General features: G+C 51.6%; 1 protein-coding gene across 1 annotated transcript in view; it reads left to right on the top strand.

Annotated features, from left to right (window-relative positions):
• LOC129831691 (ventricular zone-expressed PH domain-containing protein-like) overlaps positions 1-18,571 on the top strand; it is a 218,039-nt gene that overhangs the window by 141,551 nt on the left and 57,917 nt on the right. Inside the window, exons 9-10 of the mRNA XM_055895060.1 lie at positions 10,167-10,306; positions 10,431-10,565. Coding sequence (XP_055751035.1) covers positions 10,167-10,306; positions 10,431-10,565 — 275 coding nt within the window. The remainder of the gene's footprint in view (positions 1-10,166; positions 10,307-10,430; positions 10,566-18,571) is intronic.

Below are 18,571 nucleotides of genomic sequence, written 5' to 3'. Positions count from 1 at the left end.
GGTTAACAGTCCCTGTCTCTCCCTTTCTCTCCCTGGGTTAACAGTCCCTGTCTCTCCCTGTCTCTCCCTGGGTTAACAGTCCCTGTCTCTCCCTGTCTCTCCCTGGGTTAACAGTCCCTGTCTCTCCCTGTCTCTCCCAGGGTTAACAGTCCCTTTCTCTCCCTGGGTTAACAGTCCCTGTCTGTCCCTGTCTCTCCCTGTGTTAACAGTCCCTGTCTCTCCCTGTCTCTCCCTGGGTTAACAGTCCCTGTCTCTCCCTGTCTCTCCCTGGGTTAACAGTCCCTGTCTCTCCCTGGGTTAACAGTCCCTGTCTCTCCCAGGGTTAACAGTCCCTGTCTCTCCCTGGGTTAACAGTCCCTGTCTCTCCCAGGGTTAACAGTCCCTGTCTCTCCCAGGGTTAACAGTCCCTGTCTCTCCCAGGGTTAACAGTCCCTGTCTCTCCCTGGGTTAACAGTCCCTGTCTCTCCCAGGGTTAACAGTCCCTGTCTCTCCCAGGGTTAACAGTCCCTGTCTCTCCCTGGGTTAACAGTCCCTGTCTCTCCCAGGGTTAACAGTCCCTGTCTCTCCCAGGGTTAACAGTCCCTGTCTCTCCCTGGGTTAACAGTCCCTGTCTCTCCCAGGGTTAACAGTCCCTGTCTCTCCCAGGGTTAACAGTCCCTGTCTTTCCCAGGGTTAACAGTCCCTGTCTCTCTCTGTCTCTCCCTGGGTTAACAGTCCCTGTCTCTCCCTTTCTTGCCCTGGGTTAACTGTCCCTGTCTCTCCCTTTCTCTCCCTGGGTTAACAGTCCCTGTCTCTCCCTTTCTTGTCCTGGGTTAACTGTCCCTGTCTCTCCCTTTCTCTCCCTGGGTTAACAGTCCCTGTCTCTCCCTGGGTTAACAGTCCCTGTCTCTCCCTGTCTCTCCCTGGGTTAACAGTCCCTGTCTCTCCCTGTCTCTCCCTGGGTTAACAGTCCCTGTCTCTCCCTGGGTTAACAGTCCCTTTCTCTCCCTGGGTTAACAGTCCCTTTCTCTCCCTGGGTTAACAGTCCCTGTCTCTCCCTGTCTTTCCCTGGGTTAACAGTCCCTTTCTCTCCCTGGGTTAACAGTCCCTTTCTCTCCCTGGGTTAACAGTCCCTGTCTCTCCCTGGGTTAACAGTCCCTGTCTCTCCCTGTCTCTCCCTGGGTTAACAGTCCCTGTCTCTCCCTGTCTCTCCCTGGGTTAACAGTCCCTGTCTCTCCCTGGGTTAACAGTCCCTTTCTCTCCCTGGGTTAACAGTCCCTTTCTCTCCCTGGGTTAACAGTCCCTTTCTCTCCCTGTCTCTCCCTGGGTTAACAGTTCCTGTCTCTCCCTTTCTCTCCCTGGGTTAACAGTCCCTTTCTCTCCCTGTCTCTCCCTGGGTTAACTGTCCCTGTCTCTCCATGTCTCTCCCTGGGTTAACAGTCCCTGTCTCTCCCTTTCTCTCCCTGGGTTAACAGTCCCTGTCTCTCCCTTTCTCTCCCTGGGTTAACAGTCCCTGTCTCTCCCTTTCTCTCCCTGGGTTAACAGTTCCTGTCTCTCCCTTTCTCTCCCTGGGTTAACAGTCCCTGTCTCTCCCTTTCTCTCCCTGGGTTAACAGTTCCTGTCTCTCCCTTTCTCTCCCTGGGTTAACAGTCCCTATCTCTCCCTTTCTCTCCCTGGGTTAACAGTCCCTGTCTCTCCCTTTCTCTCCCTGGGTTAACAGTCCCTGTCTCTCCCTGTAGAGCCCGGGGTTAACAGTCCCTGTCTCTCCCTGTCTCTCCCTGGGTTAACAGTCCCTGTCTCTCCCTTTCTTGCCCTGGGTTAACTGTCCCTGTCTCTCCCTTTCTCTCCCTGGGTTAACAGTCCCTGTCTCTCCCTTTCTTGCCCTGGGTTAACTGTCCCTGTCTCTCCCTTTCTCTCCCTGGGTTAACAGTCCCTGTCTCTCCCTGTAGAGCCCGGGGTTAACAGTCCCTGTCTCTCCCTTTCTCTCCCTGGGTTAACAGTCCCTGTCTCTCCCTGTAGAGCCCGGGGTTAACAGTCCCTGTCTCTCCCTTTCTCTCCCTGGGTTAACAGTCCCTGTCTCTCCCTGTCTCTCCCAGGGTTAACAGTCCCTTTCTCTCCCTGGGTTAACAGTCCCTGTCTGTCCCTGTCTCTCCCTGTGTTAACAGTCCCTGTCTCTCCCTGTCTCTCCCTGGGTTAACAGTCCCTGTCTCTCCCTGTCTCTCCCTGGGTTAACAGTCCCTGTCTCTCCCTGGGTTAACAGTCCCTGTCTCTCCCTGGGTTAACAGTCCCTGTCTCTCCCAGGGTTAACAGTCCCTGTCTCTCCCAGGGTTAACAGTCCCTGTCTCTCCCTGGGTTAACAGTCCCTGTCTCTCCCAGGGTTAACAGTCCCTGTCTCTCCCAGGGTTAACAGTCCCTGTCTCTCCCAGGGTTAACAGTCCCTGTCTGTCCCTGTCTCTCCCTGTGTTAACAGTCCCTGTCTCTCCCTGTCTCTCCCTGGGTTAACAGTCCCTGTCTCTCCCTGTCTCTCCCTGGGTTAACAGTCCCTGTCTCTCCCTGGGTTAACAGTCCCTGTCTCTCCCAGGGTTAACAGTCCCTGTCTCTCCCTGGGTTAACAGTCCCTGTCTCTCCCAGGGTTAACAGTCCCTGTCTCTCCCAGGGTTAACAGTCCCTGTCTCTCCCAGGGTTAACAGTCCCTGTCTCTCCCTGGGTTAACAGTCCCTGTCTCTCCCAGGGTTAACAGTCCCTGTCTCTCCCAGGGTTAACAGTCCCTGTCTCTCCCTGGGTTAACAGTCCCTGTCTCTCCCAGGGTTAACAGTCCCTGTCTCTCCCAGGGTTAACAGTCCCTGTCTCTCCCTGGGTTAAGAGTCCCTGTCTCTCCCAGGGTTAACAGTCCCTGTCTCTCCCAGGGTTAACAGTCCCTGTCTTTCCCAGGGTTAACAGTCCCTGTCTCTCCCAGGGTTAACAGTCCCTGTCTCTCTCTGTCTCTCCCTGGGTTAACAGTCCCTGTCTCTCCCTTTCTTGCCCTGGGTTAACTGTCCCTGTCTCTCCCTTTCTCTCCCTGGGTTAACAGTCCCTGTCTCTCCCTTTCTTGCCCTGGGTTAACTGTCCCTGTCTCTCCCTGGGTTAACAGTCCCTGTCTCTCCCAGGGTTAACAGTCCCTGTCTCTCCCAGGGTTAACAGTCCCTGTCTCTCCCTGGGTTAACAGTCCCTGTCTCTCCCTGTCTCTCCCTGGGTTAACAGTCCCTGTCTCTCCCTGTCTCTCCCTGGGTTAACAGTCCCTGTCTCTCCCTGGGTTAACAGTCCCTTTCTCTCCCTGGGTTAACAGTCCCTTTCTCTCCCTGGGTTAACAGTCCCTGTCTCTCCCTGTCTTTCCCTGGGTTAACAGTCCCTTTCTCTCCCTGGGTTAACAGTCCCTTTCTCTCCCTGGGTTAACAGTCCCTGTCTCTCCCTGGGTTAACAGTCCCTGTCTCTCCCTGTCTCTCCCTGGGTTAACAGTCCCTGTCTCTCCCTGTCTCTCCCTGGGTTAACAGTCCCTGTCTCTCCCTGGGTTAACAGTCCCTTTCTCTCCCTGGGTTAACAGTCCCTTTCTCTCCCTGGGTTAACAGTCCCTTTCTCTCCCTGTCTCTCCCTGGGTTAACAGTTCCTGTCTCTCCCTTTCTCTCCCTGGGTTAACAGTCCCTTTCTCTCCCTGTCTCTCCCTGGGTTAACTGTCCCTGTCTCTCCATGTCTCTCCCTGGGTTAACAGTCCCTGTCTCTCCCTTTCTCTCCCTGGGTTAACAGTCCCTGTCTCTCCCTTTCTCTCCCTGGGTTAACAGTCCCTGTCTCTCCCTTTCTCTCCCTGGGTTAACAGTTCCTGTCTCTCCCTTTCTCTCCCTGGGTTAACAGTCCCTGTCTCTCCCTTTCTCTCCCTGGGTTAACAGTCCCTGTCTCTCCCTGTAGAGCCCGGGGTTAACAGTCCCTGTCTCTCCCTGTCTCTCCCTGGGTTAACAGTCCCTGTCTCTCCCTTTCTTGCCCTGGGTTAACTGTCCCTGTCTCTCCCTTTCTCTCCCTGGGTTAACAGTCCCTGTCTCTCCCTTTCTTGCCCTGGGTTAACTGTCCCTGTCTCTCCCTTTCTCTCCCTGGGTTAACAGTCCCTGTCTCTCCCTGTAGAGCCCGGGGTTAACAGTCCCTGTCTCTCCCTTTCTCTCCCTGGGTTAACAGTCCCTGTCTCTCCCTGTAGAGCCCGGGGTTAACAGTCCCTGTCTCTCCCTTTCTCTCCCTGGGTTAACAGTCCCTGTCTCTCCCTGTCTCTCCCTGGGTTAACAGTCCCTGTCTCTCCCTGTCTCTCCCTGGGTTAACAGTCCCTGTCTCTCCCTGTCTCTCCCAGGGTTAACAGTCCCTTTCTCTCCCTGGGTTAACAGTCCCTGTCTGTCCCTGTCTCTCCCTGTGTTAACAGTCCCTGTCTCTCCCTGTCTCTCCCTGGGTTAACAGTCCCTGTCTCTCCCTGTCTCTCCCTGGGTTAACAGTCCCTGTCTCTCCCTGGGTTAACAGTCCCTGTCTCTCCCTGGGTTAACAGTCCCTGTCTCTCCCAGGGTTAACAGTCCCTGTCTCTCCCAGGGTTAACAGTCCCTGTCTCTCCCTGGGTTAACAGTCCCTGTCTCTCCCAGGGTTAACAGTCCCTGTCTCTCCCAGGGTTAACAGTCCCTGTCTCTCCCAGGGTTAACAGTCCCTGTCTCTCCCAGGGTTAACAGTCCGTGTCTCTCCCTGGGTTAACAGTCCCTGTCTCTCCCAGGGTTAACAGTCCCTGTCTCTCCCTGGGTTAACAGTCCCTGTCTCTCCCTGGGTTAACAGTCCCTGTCTCTCCCAGGGTTAACAGTCCCTGTCTCTCCCAGGGTTAACAGTCCCTGTCTCTCCCAGGGTTAACAGTCCCTGTCTCTCCCAGGGTTAACAGTCCCTGTCTCTCTCTGTCTCTCCCTGGGTTAACAGTCCCTGTCTCTCCCTTTCTTGCCCTGGGTTAACTGTCCCTGTCTCTCCCTTTCTCTCCCTGGGTTAACAGTCCCTGTCTCTCCCTTTCTTGCCCTGGGTTAACTGTCCCTGTCTCTCCCTTTCTCTCCCTGGGTTAACAGTCCCTGTCTCTCCCTGGGTTAACAGTCCCTGTCTCTCCCTGTCTCTCCCTGGGTTAACAGTCCCTGTCTCTCCCTGTCTCTCCCTGGGTTAACAGTCCCTGTCTCTCCCTGGGTTAACAGTCCCTTTCTCTCCCTGGGTTAACAGTCCCTTTCTCTCCCTGGGTTAACAGTCCCTTTCTCTCCCTGTCTCTCCCTGGGTTAACAGTTCCTGTCTCTCCCTTTCTCTCCCTGGGTTAACAGTCCCTTTCTCTCCCTGTCTCTCCCTGGGTTAACTGTCCCTGTCTCTCCCTGTCTCTCCCTGGGTTAACAGTCCCTGTCTCTCCCTTTCTCTCCCTGGGTTAACAGTCCCTGTCTCTCCCTTTCTCTCCCTGGGTTAACAGTCCCTGTCTCTCCCTTTCTCTCCCTGGGTTAACAGTTCCTGTCTCTCCCTTTCTCTCCCTGGGTTAACAGTCCCTGTCTCTCCCTTTCACTCCCTGGGTTAACAGTTCCTGTCTCTCCCTTTCTCTCCCTGGGTTAACAGTCCCTATCTCTCCCTTTCTCTCCCTGGGTTAACAGTCCCTGTCTCTCCCTTTCTCTCCCTGGGTTAACAGTCCCTGTCTCTCCCTGTAGAGCCCGGGGTTAACAGTCCCTGTCTCTCCCTTTCTCTCCCTGGGTTAACAGTCCCTGTCTCTCCCTTTCTCTCCCTGGGTTAACAGTCCCTGTCTCTCCCTTTCTCTCCCTGGGTTAACAGTTCCTGTCTCTCCCTTTCTCTCCCTGGGTTAACAGTCCCTGTCTCTCCCTGTCTCTCCCAGGGTTAACAGTCCCTTTCTCTCCCTGGGTTAACAGTCCCTGTCTCTCCCTGGGTTAACAGTCCCTGTCTCTCCCTGGGTTAACAGTCCCTGTCTCTCCCTGTAGAGCCCGGGGTTAACAGTCCCTGTCTCTCCCTTTCTCTCCCTGGGTTAACAGTCCCTGTCTCTCCCTGTCTCTCCCTGGGTTAACAGTCCCTTTCTCTCCCTGGGTTAACAGTCCCTTTCTCTCCCTGGGTTAACAGTCCCTGTCTCTCCCTGGGTTAACAGTCCCTGTCTCTCCCTGTCTCTCCCTGGGTTAACAGTCCCTGTCTCTCCCTGTCTCTCCCTGGGTTAACAGTCCCTGTCTCTCCCTGGGTTAACAGTCCCTTTCTCTCCCTGGGTTAACAGTCCCTTTCTCTCCCTGGGTTAACAGTCCCTTTCTCTCCCTGTCTCTCCCTGGGTTAACAGTTCCTGTCTCTCCCTTTCTCTCCCTGGGTTAACAGTCCCTTTCTCTCCCTGTCTCTCCCTGGGTTAACTGTCCCTGTCTCTCCCTGTCTCTCCCTGGGTTAACAGTCCCTGTCTCTCCCTTTCTCTCCCTGGGTTAACAGTCCCTGTCTCTCCCTTTCTCTCCCTGGGTTAACAGTCCCTGTCTCTCCCTTTCTCTCCCTGGGTTAACAGTTCCTGTCTCTCCCTTTCTCTCCCTGGGTTAACAGTCCCTGTCTCTCCCTTTCTCTCCCTGGGTTAACAGTTCCTGTCTCTCCCTTTCTCTCCCTGGGTTAACAGTCCCTATCTCTCCCTTTCTCTCCCTGGGTTAACAGTCCCTGTCTCTCCCTTTCTCTCCCTGGGTTAACAGTCCCTGTCTCTCCCTGTAGAGCCCGGGGTTAACAGTCCCTGTCTCTCCCTGTCTCTCCCTGGGTTAACAGTCCCTGTCTCTCCCTTTCTTGCCCTGGGTTAACTGTCCCTGTCTCTCCCTTTCTCTCCCTGGGTTAACAGTCCCTGTCTCTCCCTTTCTTGCCCTGGGTTAACTGTCCCTGTCTCTCCCTTTCTCTCCCTGGGTTAACAGTCCCTGTCTCTCCCTGTAGAGCCCGGGGTTAACAGTCCCTGTCTCTCCCTTTCTCTCCCTGGGTTAACAGTCCCTGTCTCTCCCTGTAGAGCCCGGGGTTAACAGTCCCTGTCTCTCCCTTTCTCTCCCTGGGTTAACAGTCCCTGTCTCTCCCTGTCTCTCCCTGGGTTAACAGTCCCTGTCTCTCCCTGTCTCTCCCTGGGTTAACAGTCCCTGTCTCTCCCTGTCTCTCCCAGGGTTAACAGTCCCTTTCTCTCCCTGGGTTAACAGTCCCTGTCTGTCCCTGTCTCTCCCTGTGTTAACAGTCCCTGTCTCTCCCTGTCTCTCCCTGGGTTAACAGTCCCTGTCTCTCCCTGTCTCTCCCTGGGTTAACAGTCCCTGTCTCTCCCTGGGTTAACAGTCCCTGTCTCTCCCAGGGTTAACAGTCCCTGTCTCTCCCTGGGTTAACAGTCCCTGTCTCTCCCAGGGTTAACAGTCCCTGTCTCTCCCAGGGTTAACAGTCCCTGTCTCTCCCAGGGTTAACAGTCCCTGTCTCTCCCTGGGTTAACAGTCCCTGTCTCTCCCAGGGTTAACAGTCCCTGTCTCTCCCAGGGTTAACAGTCCCTGTCTCTCCCTGGGTTAACAGTCCCTGTCTCTCCCAGGGTTAACAGTCCCTGTCTCTCCCAGGGATAACAGTCCCTGTCTCTCCCTGGGTTAACAGTCCCTGTCTCTCTCTGTCTCTCCCTGGGTTAACAGTCCCTGTCTCTCCCTTTCTTGCCCTGGGTTAACTGTCCCTGTCTCTCCCTTTCTCTCCCTGGGTTAACAGTCCCTGTCTCTCCCTGGGTTAACAGTCCCTGTCTCTCCCTGTCTCTCCCTGGGTTAACAGTCCCTGTCTCTCCCTGTCTCTCCCTGGGTTAACAGTCCCTGTCTCTCCCTGGGTTAACAGTCCCTTTCTCTCCCTGGGTTAACAGTCCCTTTCTCTCCCTGTGTTAACAGTCCCTTTCTCTCCCTGTCTCTCCCTGGGTTAACAGTTCCTGTCTCTCCCTTTCTCTCCCTGGGTTAACAGTCCCTTTCTCTCCCTGTCTCTCCCTGGGTTAACTGTCCCTGTCTCTCCCTGTCTCTCCCTGGGTTAACAGTCCCTGTCTCTCCCTTTCTCTCCCTGGGTTAACAGTCCCTGTCTCTCCCTTTCTCTCCCTGGGTTAACAGTCCCTGTCTCTCCCTTTCTCTCCCTGGGTTAACAGTTCCTGTCTCTCCCTTTCTCTCCCTGGGTTAACAGTCCCTGTCTCTCCCTTTCTCTCCCTGGGTTAACAGTTCCTGTCTCTCCCTTTCTCTCCCTTGGTTAACAGTCCCTATCTCTCCCTTTCTCTCCCTGGGTTAACAGTCCCTGTCTCTCCCTTTCTCTCCCTGGGTTAACAGTCCCTGTCTCTCCCTGTAGAGCCCGGGGTTAACAGTCCCTGTCTCTCCCTTTCTCTCCCTGGGTTAACAGTCCCTGTCTCTCCCTGTCTCTCCCTGGGTTAACAGTCCCTGTCTCTCCCTTTCTTGCCCTGGGTTAACTGTCCCTGTCTCTCCCTTTCTCTCCCTGGGTTAACAGTCCCTGTCTCTCCCTTTCTTGCCCTGGGTTAACTGTCCCTGTCTCTCCCTTTCTCTCCCTGGGTTAACAGTCCCTGTCTCTCCCTGTAGAGCCCGGGGTTAACAGTCCCTGTCTCTCCCTTTCTCTCCCTGGGTTAACAGTCCCTGTCTCTCCCTGTAGAGCCCGGGGTTAACAGTCCCTGTCTCTCCCTTTCTCTCCCTGGGTTAACAGTCCCTGTCTCTCCCTGTCTCTCCCAGGGTTAACAGTCCATGTCTCTCCCTGTCTCTCCCTGGGTTAACAGTACCTGTCTCTCCCTGTCTCTCCCTGGGTTAACAGTCCCTGTCTCTCCCTGGGTTAACAGTCCCTGTCTCTCCCAGGGTTAACAGTCCCTGCCTCTCCCTGGGTTAACAGTCCCTGTCTCTCCCAGGGTTAACAGTCCCTGTCTCTCCCTGGGTTAACAGTCCCTGTCTATCCCAGGGTTAACAGTCCCTGTCTCTCCCAGGGTTAACAGTCCCTGTCTCTCCCAGGGTTAACAGTCCCTGTCTCTCCCAGGGTTAACAGTCCCTGTCTCTCCCAGGGTTAACAGTCCCTGTCTCTCCCTGGGTTAACAGTCCCTGTCTCTCCCAGGGTTAACAGTCCCTGTCTCTCCCTGGGTTAACAGTCCCTGTCTCTCCCAGGGTTAACAGTCCCTGTCTCTCCCAGGGTTAACAGTCCCTGTCTCTCCCAGGGTTAACAGTCCCTGTCTCTCCCTGTCTCTCCCTGGGTTAACAGTCCCTTTCTCTCTCTGTCTCTCCCTGGGTTAATAGTCCCAGTGTCTCCGTGTAGAGTCCAGTTAGAATTTTTAATTCTTCTTTAATTCTTCTTAATTCTTCACATCATTGGTAACCAAGACACCAGGGCAGAGTGGAAGCAGAAGGTCCATTCTGACCCCAGCCAGCTTAGTAGAGAATCCCTGTTCGTCTTTCTGATCTGACTACATCACTTTAAACATTACATAGAGAAACAGAGAGACAGCTGTGTAACACACACACACACACACACACACACATAGAAATGGGTAGTGAAAGTAGAAGTGATGATAGATAGTGACAGGATGGGATGTTGTGATAGTCCCTCCGGTTACCTTCTGTAACACCAGGGCCAAGGAGGAGACAGCCAGGAGTCAATGACACACACATGGATCAGACAGCATACGTGCAACAGCAAACACACACACACACACACACACACACACACACACACACACACACACACACACACACACACACACACACACACACACACACACACACACACACACACACACACACCAAGCAGACAGCACAATCATCGCTCAAACTGCAAACACACCCACTGAAAGTTTAGTAGGTTTATAAAGAGTTTGAGGCTAGTTTCTCCTGGAGCTTTGGCAGAGCTGAGTAGGAAGGTAATGTATGTGTGTGAAGGGTAACGGTGGTACAGACCTACAGTTTCATTCTACAGGCGTTAACCCTCTATCGTCACAGAGACAGGGAGGAAAAGAGATGAGTGGACACGTTGTAGAGTGAGTAAGGTTTAGAAAAGACTGCAACTGATCAAAAACACTAAATAGAAGTGTCTTATTATTTTATTTATGTTTGCTGGCATGTGTGTGTGTGTGTGTGTGTGTGCGTGTGCGTGTGTGTGTACGTGTGTGTGTGTGCATGCACCTCTGTGGGTTTTAGACTCGAGCCATGGCAGTGTGGCGAAGCTGTCGTTCTCGTGCCCTCTGAAGGGGCGTTACTGTCTGTATAGCAGGTCCTGTTTCACCCTCACCAGCCTCCAGCCTCACCTTTGGACCAACATCATGCTGCTTCACCTACAGGTGGGTGCTCTATAACACGACAAAACACACACACACACACAGACATACACACACTCACACACACACACACACAGGTGATGTCTCTATCGACCGGATTACATCTCCTTTTCTCCCTGTCCTCCAGAGTAAGCACAGCGCTCCTCTCTCCTCTCTGGATGACTGTGTGCAGAGGTTGGGGAGACTGTGGGAGAGGACCCAGCTAAAAGGAGCTCACGACTTCTCCGTGGCCATGACCCAACAGCCCACTCCACGCAGAAAGGTACGGTGTGTGTGTGTGTTCGCGTGTATACGCACTCGATTCCCTCCCCGAAAGAAGAAATGACCTCATTGACTACGAAGCCTGAGAACCAGAGTGCTGGCTTGAATGGGGTTCAAAGTTCAGCAAAACCTCAGAACACATTCCCTCCGTTTTGTTTACCTCCACAGCTTTTTAAAGGGCCACTTGTGTAAGCAACATGTCCACTCACAGCCACTCTGTCATTAGCAGACGTGTAGTGTGTGTCATCTCTCATATACCCCCTCATTACTAGACATGCTAAGTAGTCAGTAGGAAACAATTAGACAACAGAAGAAAATACAGCTGTCATTTTGCTTTCCTTTAAAAGGGGGCGGGGCCATTGTTTAAAGGGGAAAGAACCATTATTTTAAAGGGGAGGAACCATTATTTCTTCCATATGGTGTTTTGACTGTACCGAGACAAGCCGACTATGACATACATATGGTGTTTTGACTGTACCGAGACAAGCCAACTATGACATACATATGGTGTTTTGACTGTACCGAGACAAGCCAACTATGACATACATATGGTGTTTTGACTGTACCGAGACAAGCCAACTATGACATACATACGGTGTTTTGACTGTACCGAGACAAGCCGACTATGACATACATATGGTGTTTTGACTGTACCGAGACAAGCCAACTATGACATACATATGGTGTTTTGACTGTACCGAGACAAGCCGACTATGACATACATATGGTGTTTTGACTGTACCGAGACAAGCCAACTATGACATACATATGGTGTTTTGACTTTACCGAGACAAGCCGACTATGACATACATATGGTGTTTTGACTGTACCGAGACAAGCCAACTATGACATACATATGGTGTTTTGACTGTACCGAGACAAGCCGACTATGACATACATACGGTGTTTTGACTGTACCGAGACAAGCCGACTATGACATACATATGGTGTTTTGACTGTACCGAGACAAGCCGACTATGACATACATATGGTGTTTGTTAAACATTGGGCAACTTACTTTCCCCAGCAAGAAACCAAAACATTTCGCTCAAACAGAAAGGGGAACGAACAAAAAGTCACTGACCATCAACCAAAACCAAACAGGTGTAGGTTTTAGGAGGAGTTCTGAAAGACACTCATGGGGGTGTCCAGTGACTGTTGACTAGCAACAACAACTGGGACGTAAAATTAAACCCTCACCAAACTTAAAGACAGAAAACAAACCGTAAAGTGGAGTGAAACAAAAACAGGGAAGATCAGATAAAGGATAGATTTTTTTAGAAAATCATTTTGAGAGAGTCAAGTAAAGGTGTTAACCCTCCACATCCATCAAGACAACTGGAGCACTGGGCCAGACACCCTTAAATATCACCTGGGCCGGACACTCTTAAATATCACCTGGGCCAGCACAGGTGAAAGACATTCTGACTAACGACGTGAAACCAGTTGGTGCGCCCAACGTGCTAAACGTCCAACCTTGAAATATAAATGGAAAAGGCAAAGCCTGTCATGGCTACGACGTGAGTGCTACGGGTCGGTAGTCATTTAGGCAGGTTGCCTTTGTGTTCTTGGACACAAAGACTATGGTGGTCTGCTTGAAACATGTTGGTATTGCAGACTCAATCAGGGACATGTTGAAAATGTCAATGAAGACACCTGCCAGTTGGTCAGCACATGCCCGGAGCACACGTTCTGGTAATCCGTCTGGCCCCGCAGCCGTGTGTATGCTGACCTGTTTAAAGGTCTTACTCACGTCGGATACGGAGAGCGTGATCACACAGTCGTCTGGAACACGTGTCTCTGTGTGTGGAGTACAAGTGATCTAGAATTTTTTTCCCTCTGGTTGCACATGTAACATGTTGATAGAGATTTGGTAGAACTGCTTTAAGTTTCCCTGCATTAAAGTCTCCGGCCACTAGGAGCGCCGCCTCTGGGTGAGTGGTTTCCTGTTTGCTTATGTCCTTATACAGCTGACTGAGTGCGGTCTTAGTGCCAGCATCTGTCTGTGGTGGTAAATAAACAGCCATGAAAAGTATAGCTGAGAACTCTCTAGGCAAGTAGTGTGGCCTGCAATTTATCACAATATACTCTACTTCAGGCGAGCAAAATCTAGAGACTTCCTTAGATTTCGTGCACCAGGTGTTGTTTACAAATATGCACAATCCCCCCCCCCTCTTCTTACCGGAGTGTTCTGTTCTATCCTGCCGGTGCAGTGTGTATCCCGCTAGCTGAATATCCATGTTGTCATTCAGCCACGATTCTGTGAAACATGATATTACAGTTTTTGATGTCCCTTGGTAGGATATTCGTGAACGTACCTCGTCTAGTTTATTGTCCAATGATTGCACATTGGCGAGTACACACACACACACACACACACACACACACACACACACACACACACACACACACACACACACACACACACACACACACACACACACACACACACACACACACACACACACACACACACATACACACACACAGACACACTCACTGTTATATGAAGTTATTATTCTTTAGCACGTGTTTTGTGTGCATAAATATACATACATACATACATACATACATACAGTACATACATACATACATACATACATACATACATACATACATACATACATACATACAGATGAAGTCGGAAGCTTACATACACTTAGGTTGGCGTCATTAAAACTCATTTTTCAACCACTCCTCAACTATCTTGTTAACAAACTATAGTTTTGGCAAGTCGGTTAGGACATCTACTTTGTGCATGACACAAGTAATTCCTCCAACAATTGTTTACAGACAGATTATTTCACTTATAATTCACTGTATTACATTTCCAGTGGGTCAGAAGTTTATATACACTAAGTTGACTGTGCCTTTAAACAGCTTGGAAAATTGCAGAAAATAATGTCATGGCTTTAGAAGCTTCTGATAGGCTAATTGACATTATTTGAGTCAATTGGAGGTACCTGTGGATGTATTTCAAGGCCTACCTTCAAACTCAGTTCCTCTTTGCTTGACATCATGGGAAAATCAAGAGAAATCAGCCAAGACCAAATTGTAGACCTCCACAAGTCTGGTTCCTCCTTGGGAGCAATTTCCAAATGCCTGAAGGTATCACGTTCATCTGCACAAACAATAGTACGCAAGTATAAATACCATGGGACCACGCAGCCGTCATACCGCTCAGGAAGGAGACGTGTTCTGTCTCCTAGAGATGAACGTACTTTGGTGTGAAAAGTGCAAATCAATCCCAGAACAACAGCAAAGGACCTTGTGAAGATGCTGGAGGAAACAGGTACAAAAGTATCTAAATCCACAGTAAAACAAGTCATATGTCAACATAACCTGAAAGGCTGCTCAGCAAGAATTCTTCCACTTCTCCAAAACCACCATAAAAAGCCAGACTACGGTTTGCAACTGCACATGGGGACAAAGATGGTACTTTTTGGAGAAATTTCCTCTGGTCTCATGAAACAAAAATAGAACTGTTTGGCCATAATGACCATCGTTATGTTTGGAGGAAAAAGGGGTAGGCTTGCAAGCTGAAGAGCACTATCCCAACCGTGAAGCAAGGAGGTGGCAGCATCATGTTGTGGGGGTGATTTGCTGCAAGAGGGACTGGTGCACGTCACAAAATAGATGGCATCATGAGGCAGGACAATTATGTGGAGTTAAAGCTTGTTAAAGCTTACTCGCAAATGGGACTTCCAAATGAACAATGACCCCAAGCATACTTCCAAAGTTTTGGCAAAATGGCTTAAGGAAAACAAAGTCAAGGCATTGGAGTGGCCATCACAAAGCCCTGACCTCAATCCTATAGAAAATTTGTGGGCAGAACTGAAAATGCGTGTGCAAGCAAGGAGGCCTAAAAACCTGACTGAGTTACACCAGCTATGTCAGGAGGAATGGCCAAAAATTCACCCAAATTATTGTGGGAAGTTTATGGAAGGCTACCTGAAACGTTTGACCCAAGTTAAACAATTTAAAGGCAATGCTACAAAATACTAATTGAGTGATTGTAAACTTCTGACCCACCGGGAATGTGATGAAAGAAAGAAAAGCAGAATTAAATATTTCTCTCTACTATTATTCTGACATTTCACATTCTTAAATAAAGTGTTGATCCTAACTGACCTAAGACAGGGAATTTTTACTAGGATTTAAATGTCAGGAATTGTAAAAAATAAAATAAAAATGAGTTTAAATGTATTTGACTAAGGTGTATGTAAACTTCCAACTTCAACTGTACATCAGACAAACAACAAAACACTAATAAACGTTCTCTGGATACCATGCTGATGCCCCAGTCTGGTTGGTTCTGTGTTTTACCTGCTCGTAAAGAACCCAGATACCATGCTGATGCCCCAGTCTGGTTGGTTCTGTGTTTTACCTGCTCGTAAAGAACCCAGCATTTCCAGTCCACATTTGGAACAGATCTGACCATTCTTAACTCAACCACTGTGGACCCTATAAACAACATGGGGCACCCTCTGGTACTCTGGGTCTCTTCCAGCATGGCTCACCAATTAGAGCCATTCACCATGGTCCTCTGGTCCTATGGTCCTCTGGTCCCCTGGTCCTCTGGTCCCCTGGTCCTCTTGTACTCTGGTCCTCTGGTCCCCTGGTCCTCTTGTACTCTTGTACTCTGGTCCTCTGGTCCTCTGGTCCCCTGGTCCTCTTGTACTCTGGTACCCTGGTCCTCTGGTCCCCTGGTCCCCTGGTCCTCTGGTACTCTGGTCCTCTTGTACTCTGGTACCCTGGTCCTCTGGTCCCCTGGTCCCCTGGTACTCTGGTACCCTGGTCCCCTGGTACTCTGGTTCTCTGGTACTCTGGTACTCTGGTCCCCTGGTCCTCTGGTCCTCTGGTCCCCTGGTACTCTGGTCCTCTGGTCCTCTGGTACTCTGGTACTCTGGTCCTCTGGTACTCTGGTTCTCTGGTTCTCTGGTCCTCTGGTCCTCTAGTCCTCTGGGCCTCTGGGCCTCTAGTCCTCTGGTACTCTGGTCCCCTGGTCCCCTGGTACTCTGCAATAAGAAACACATGTGTCTGACTGAGGTTTTATTACTCTGCTAATCAACTTCCTGCTGATAGGAAAAGTCTAAGTGAGGCAAGCTTTTTTTGGGAATGCAGTACAGCGGGAAAGGGAACGCTGAGGATACATCCAGGGAAGAGGGAATAGGAGACAGAGGGAGAGAGGGGGCAGGAGACAGAGGGGGAGTGGGGGCAGGAGACAGAGGGGGAGAGGGGACAGGAGACAGAGGGGGAGAGGGGACAGAAGACAGAGGGGGAGTGGGGGCAGAAGACAGAGGGGGAGTGGGGGCAGGAGACAGAGGGGAGACGGGGCAGGAGACAGAGGGGGAGAGGGGACAGGGGCGGGAGGCAGAGAGGGAGAGGGTACAGGAGACAGAGGAGGAGAGGGTACAGGAGACAGAGGAGGAGAGGGTACAGGAGACAGAGGAGGAGAGGGTACAGGAGACAGAGGAGGAGAGGGTACAGAAGACAGAGGAGGAGAGGGTACAGGAGACAGAGGAGGAGAGGGTACAGGAGACAGAGGAGGAGAGGGTACAGGAGACAGAGGGTACAGGAGACAGAGGGGAGAGGGGGCAGGAGACAGGGGAGTGGGGGCAGGAGACAGAGGGGGAGTGGGGGCAGGAGACAGAAGGGGAGTGGGGGCAGGAGACAGAGGGGGAGAGGGGGCAGGAGACAGAGGGGGGGAGAGGGTAGGATACAGTGGGGGAGAGGGGACAGGGGCAAGAGGCAGAGCGGGAGAGGGTACAGGAGACAGAGGAGGAGAGGGTACAGGAGACAGAGGAGGAGAGGGTACAGGAGACAGAGGAGGAGAGGGTACAGGAGACAGAGGAGGAGAGGGTACAGAAGACAGAGGAGGAGAGGGTACAGGAGACAGAGGAGGAGAGGGTACAGGAGACAGAGGAGGAGAGGGTACAGGAGACAGAGGGTACAGGAGACAGAGGGGAGAGGGGGCAGGAGACAGGGGAGTGGGGGCAGGAGACAGAGGGGGAGTGGGGGCAGGAGACAGAAGGGGAGTGGGGGCAGGAGACAGAGGGGGAGAGGGGGCAGGAGACAGAGGGGGGGAGAGGGTAGGATACAGTGGGGGAGAGGGGACAGGGGCAAGAGGCAGAGCGGGAGAGGGTACAAGAGACAGAGGAGGAGTGGGTACAGGAGACAGAGGGGGAGTGGGGGCAGGAGACAGAGGGGGAGAGGGGGTAGGATACAGTGGGGGAGAGGGGACAGGGGCGGGAGGCAGAGCGGGAGAGCTTACAGGAGACAGAGGGGGAGACGGTACAGGAGACAGAGGGGGCAGGAGACAGAAGGGGCAAGAGACAGAAGGGGAGAGGGGGCCGGAGACAAAGGGGAGACGGGGCAGGAGACAGAGGGGGAGAGGGTACAGGAGACAGAGGAGGAGAGGGAGCTGGAGACAGAGGGGAAGAGGGGGCAGGAGACAGAGGAGGAGAGGGTACAGGAGACAGAGGAGGAGAGGGAGCTGGAGACAGAGGGGAAGAGGGGGCAGGAGACGGAGGGGAGTGGGGGCAGGAGGAGACAGAGGGGGGGGGGTAGAAGACAGATGAGGGGAGGGGGCAGGAGACAGAAGGGGAGTGGGGGCAGGAGACAGAGTGGGGGAGGGGGACAGAAGATAGAGGGGGAGAGGGAGAGGGAGACAGAGGGGTGGGCAGAAGATAGAGGGGAGAGGGATCAGGAGACAGGGGGGGGGGGGGGCAGAAGATAGAGGGAGAGAGGGATCAGGAGACAGAGGAGGAGAGGTGGTCGAGGGTAAGAGATTACGAGAGCGTAAGAGTTGACATATGAGACCTGTTGTCTCCGTCAGAGCAAGTTGTAAATGTCGTTACCCCCGCCTCTCTAACGTGTATTGTGTTTGAAATGGATACCGACCAGTTTCTTACCACACAGCCCGGCTCGGTTACGTGTGTGTTTAATGGAGTGCTACCAGGGTATGACACAGCCTGGCTGAGTTAGACTCTGGTGCCCAGCATAGCTTCTCTCCTAATTATTACTCTTCCGACCACTTCAAGGAGCAGAAATGCCGTTCCGTTGCATTGGAGCACGACACAGAGACTTGGCTCTGTGTGTGTCTGTCTGTCAGTGTGTGTGTGTGTGTGTGTGTGTGTGTGTGTGTGTGTGTGTGTGTGTGTGTGTGTGTGTGTGTGTGTGTGTGTGTGTGTGTGTGTGTGTGTGTGTGTGTGTGTGTGTGTGTGTGTGTGTGTGTGTGTTCAGACGATCTGCTGGGGGTAGTTCTTGTCAGAGCATCAACACGATCAGGGGAATTCTTTATTTCTCGCTAGTGTTTTCCATGGAATAGACACGCAGGATCGTAATTCAACCGGCTCCAGGAGAGGGCATCACTCTAAACCATAACAGAGAGGAAAGAGGGAGAGAAAAGAGACAGAAAGAGAGGCCACAATCATTTCCACCTGGAGGAGTAGGTTATTGGAAGGTTATTGGAAGGTTATTGTAGGTTATTGGAAAGTTATTGTAGGTTATTGTAGGTTATTGGTAGGTTATTGGAAGGTTATTGGAGGTTATTATAGGTTATTGTAGGTTATTGGTAGGTTATTGGAAGGTTATTGTAGGTTATTGGAAGGTTATTGGAAGGTTATTGGAAGGTTATTGTAGGTTATTGGAAGGTTATTGGAAGGTTATTGGAAGGTTATTGTAGGTTATTGGAAGGTTATTGGAAGGTTATTGGAAGGTTATTGTAGGTTATTGGAAGGTTATTGGAAGGTTATTGGAGGTTATTGGAAGGTTATTGGAAGGTTATTGTAGGTTATTGGAAGGTTATTGGAAGGTTATTGGAAGGTTATTTATGTGTTGATAATACCTCTCTAAAATAGAGTACTTTTTGTCCCCCCTGTACCTACTATTTTACCCACGCTTATCTCCCCTTATCCCCCTCTCCCTCCCTCTCTTTATCCCCCTATCGCTCCCTCTCCCTCTACCTCTCCCTCTTCCTCTCCCTCTCCCTCTCCCTCTACCTCT

Source organism: Salvelinus fontinalis, chromosome 33 (genome assembly GCF_029448725.1).
Source record: "Salvelinus fontinalis isolate EN_2023a chromosome 33, ASM2944872v1, whole genome shotgun sequence".
Classification (NCBI taxonomy): Eukaryota; Metazoa; Chordata; class Actinopteri; order Salmoniformes; family Salmonidae; genus Salvelinus; species Salvelinus fontinalis.
The sequence above is the reverse complement of the archived record's forward strand: the minus strand, read 5'-3'. Positions and strand labels throughout refer to the sequence as shown.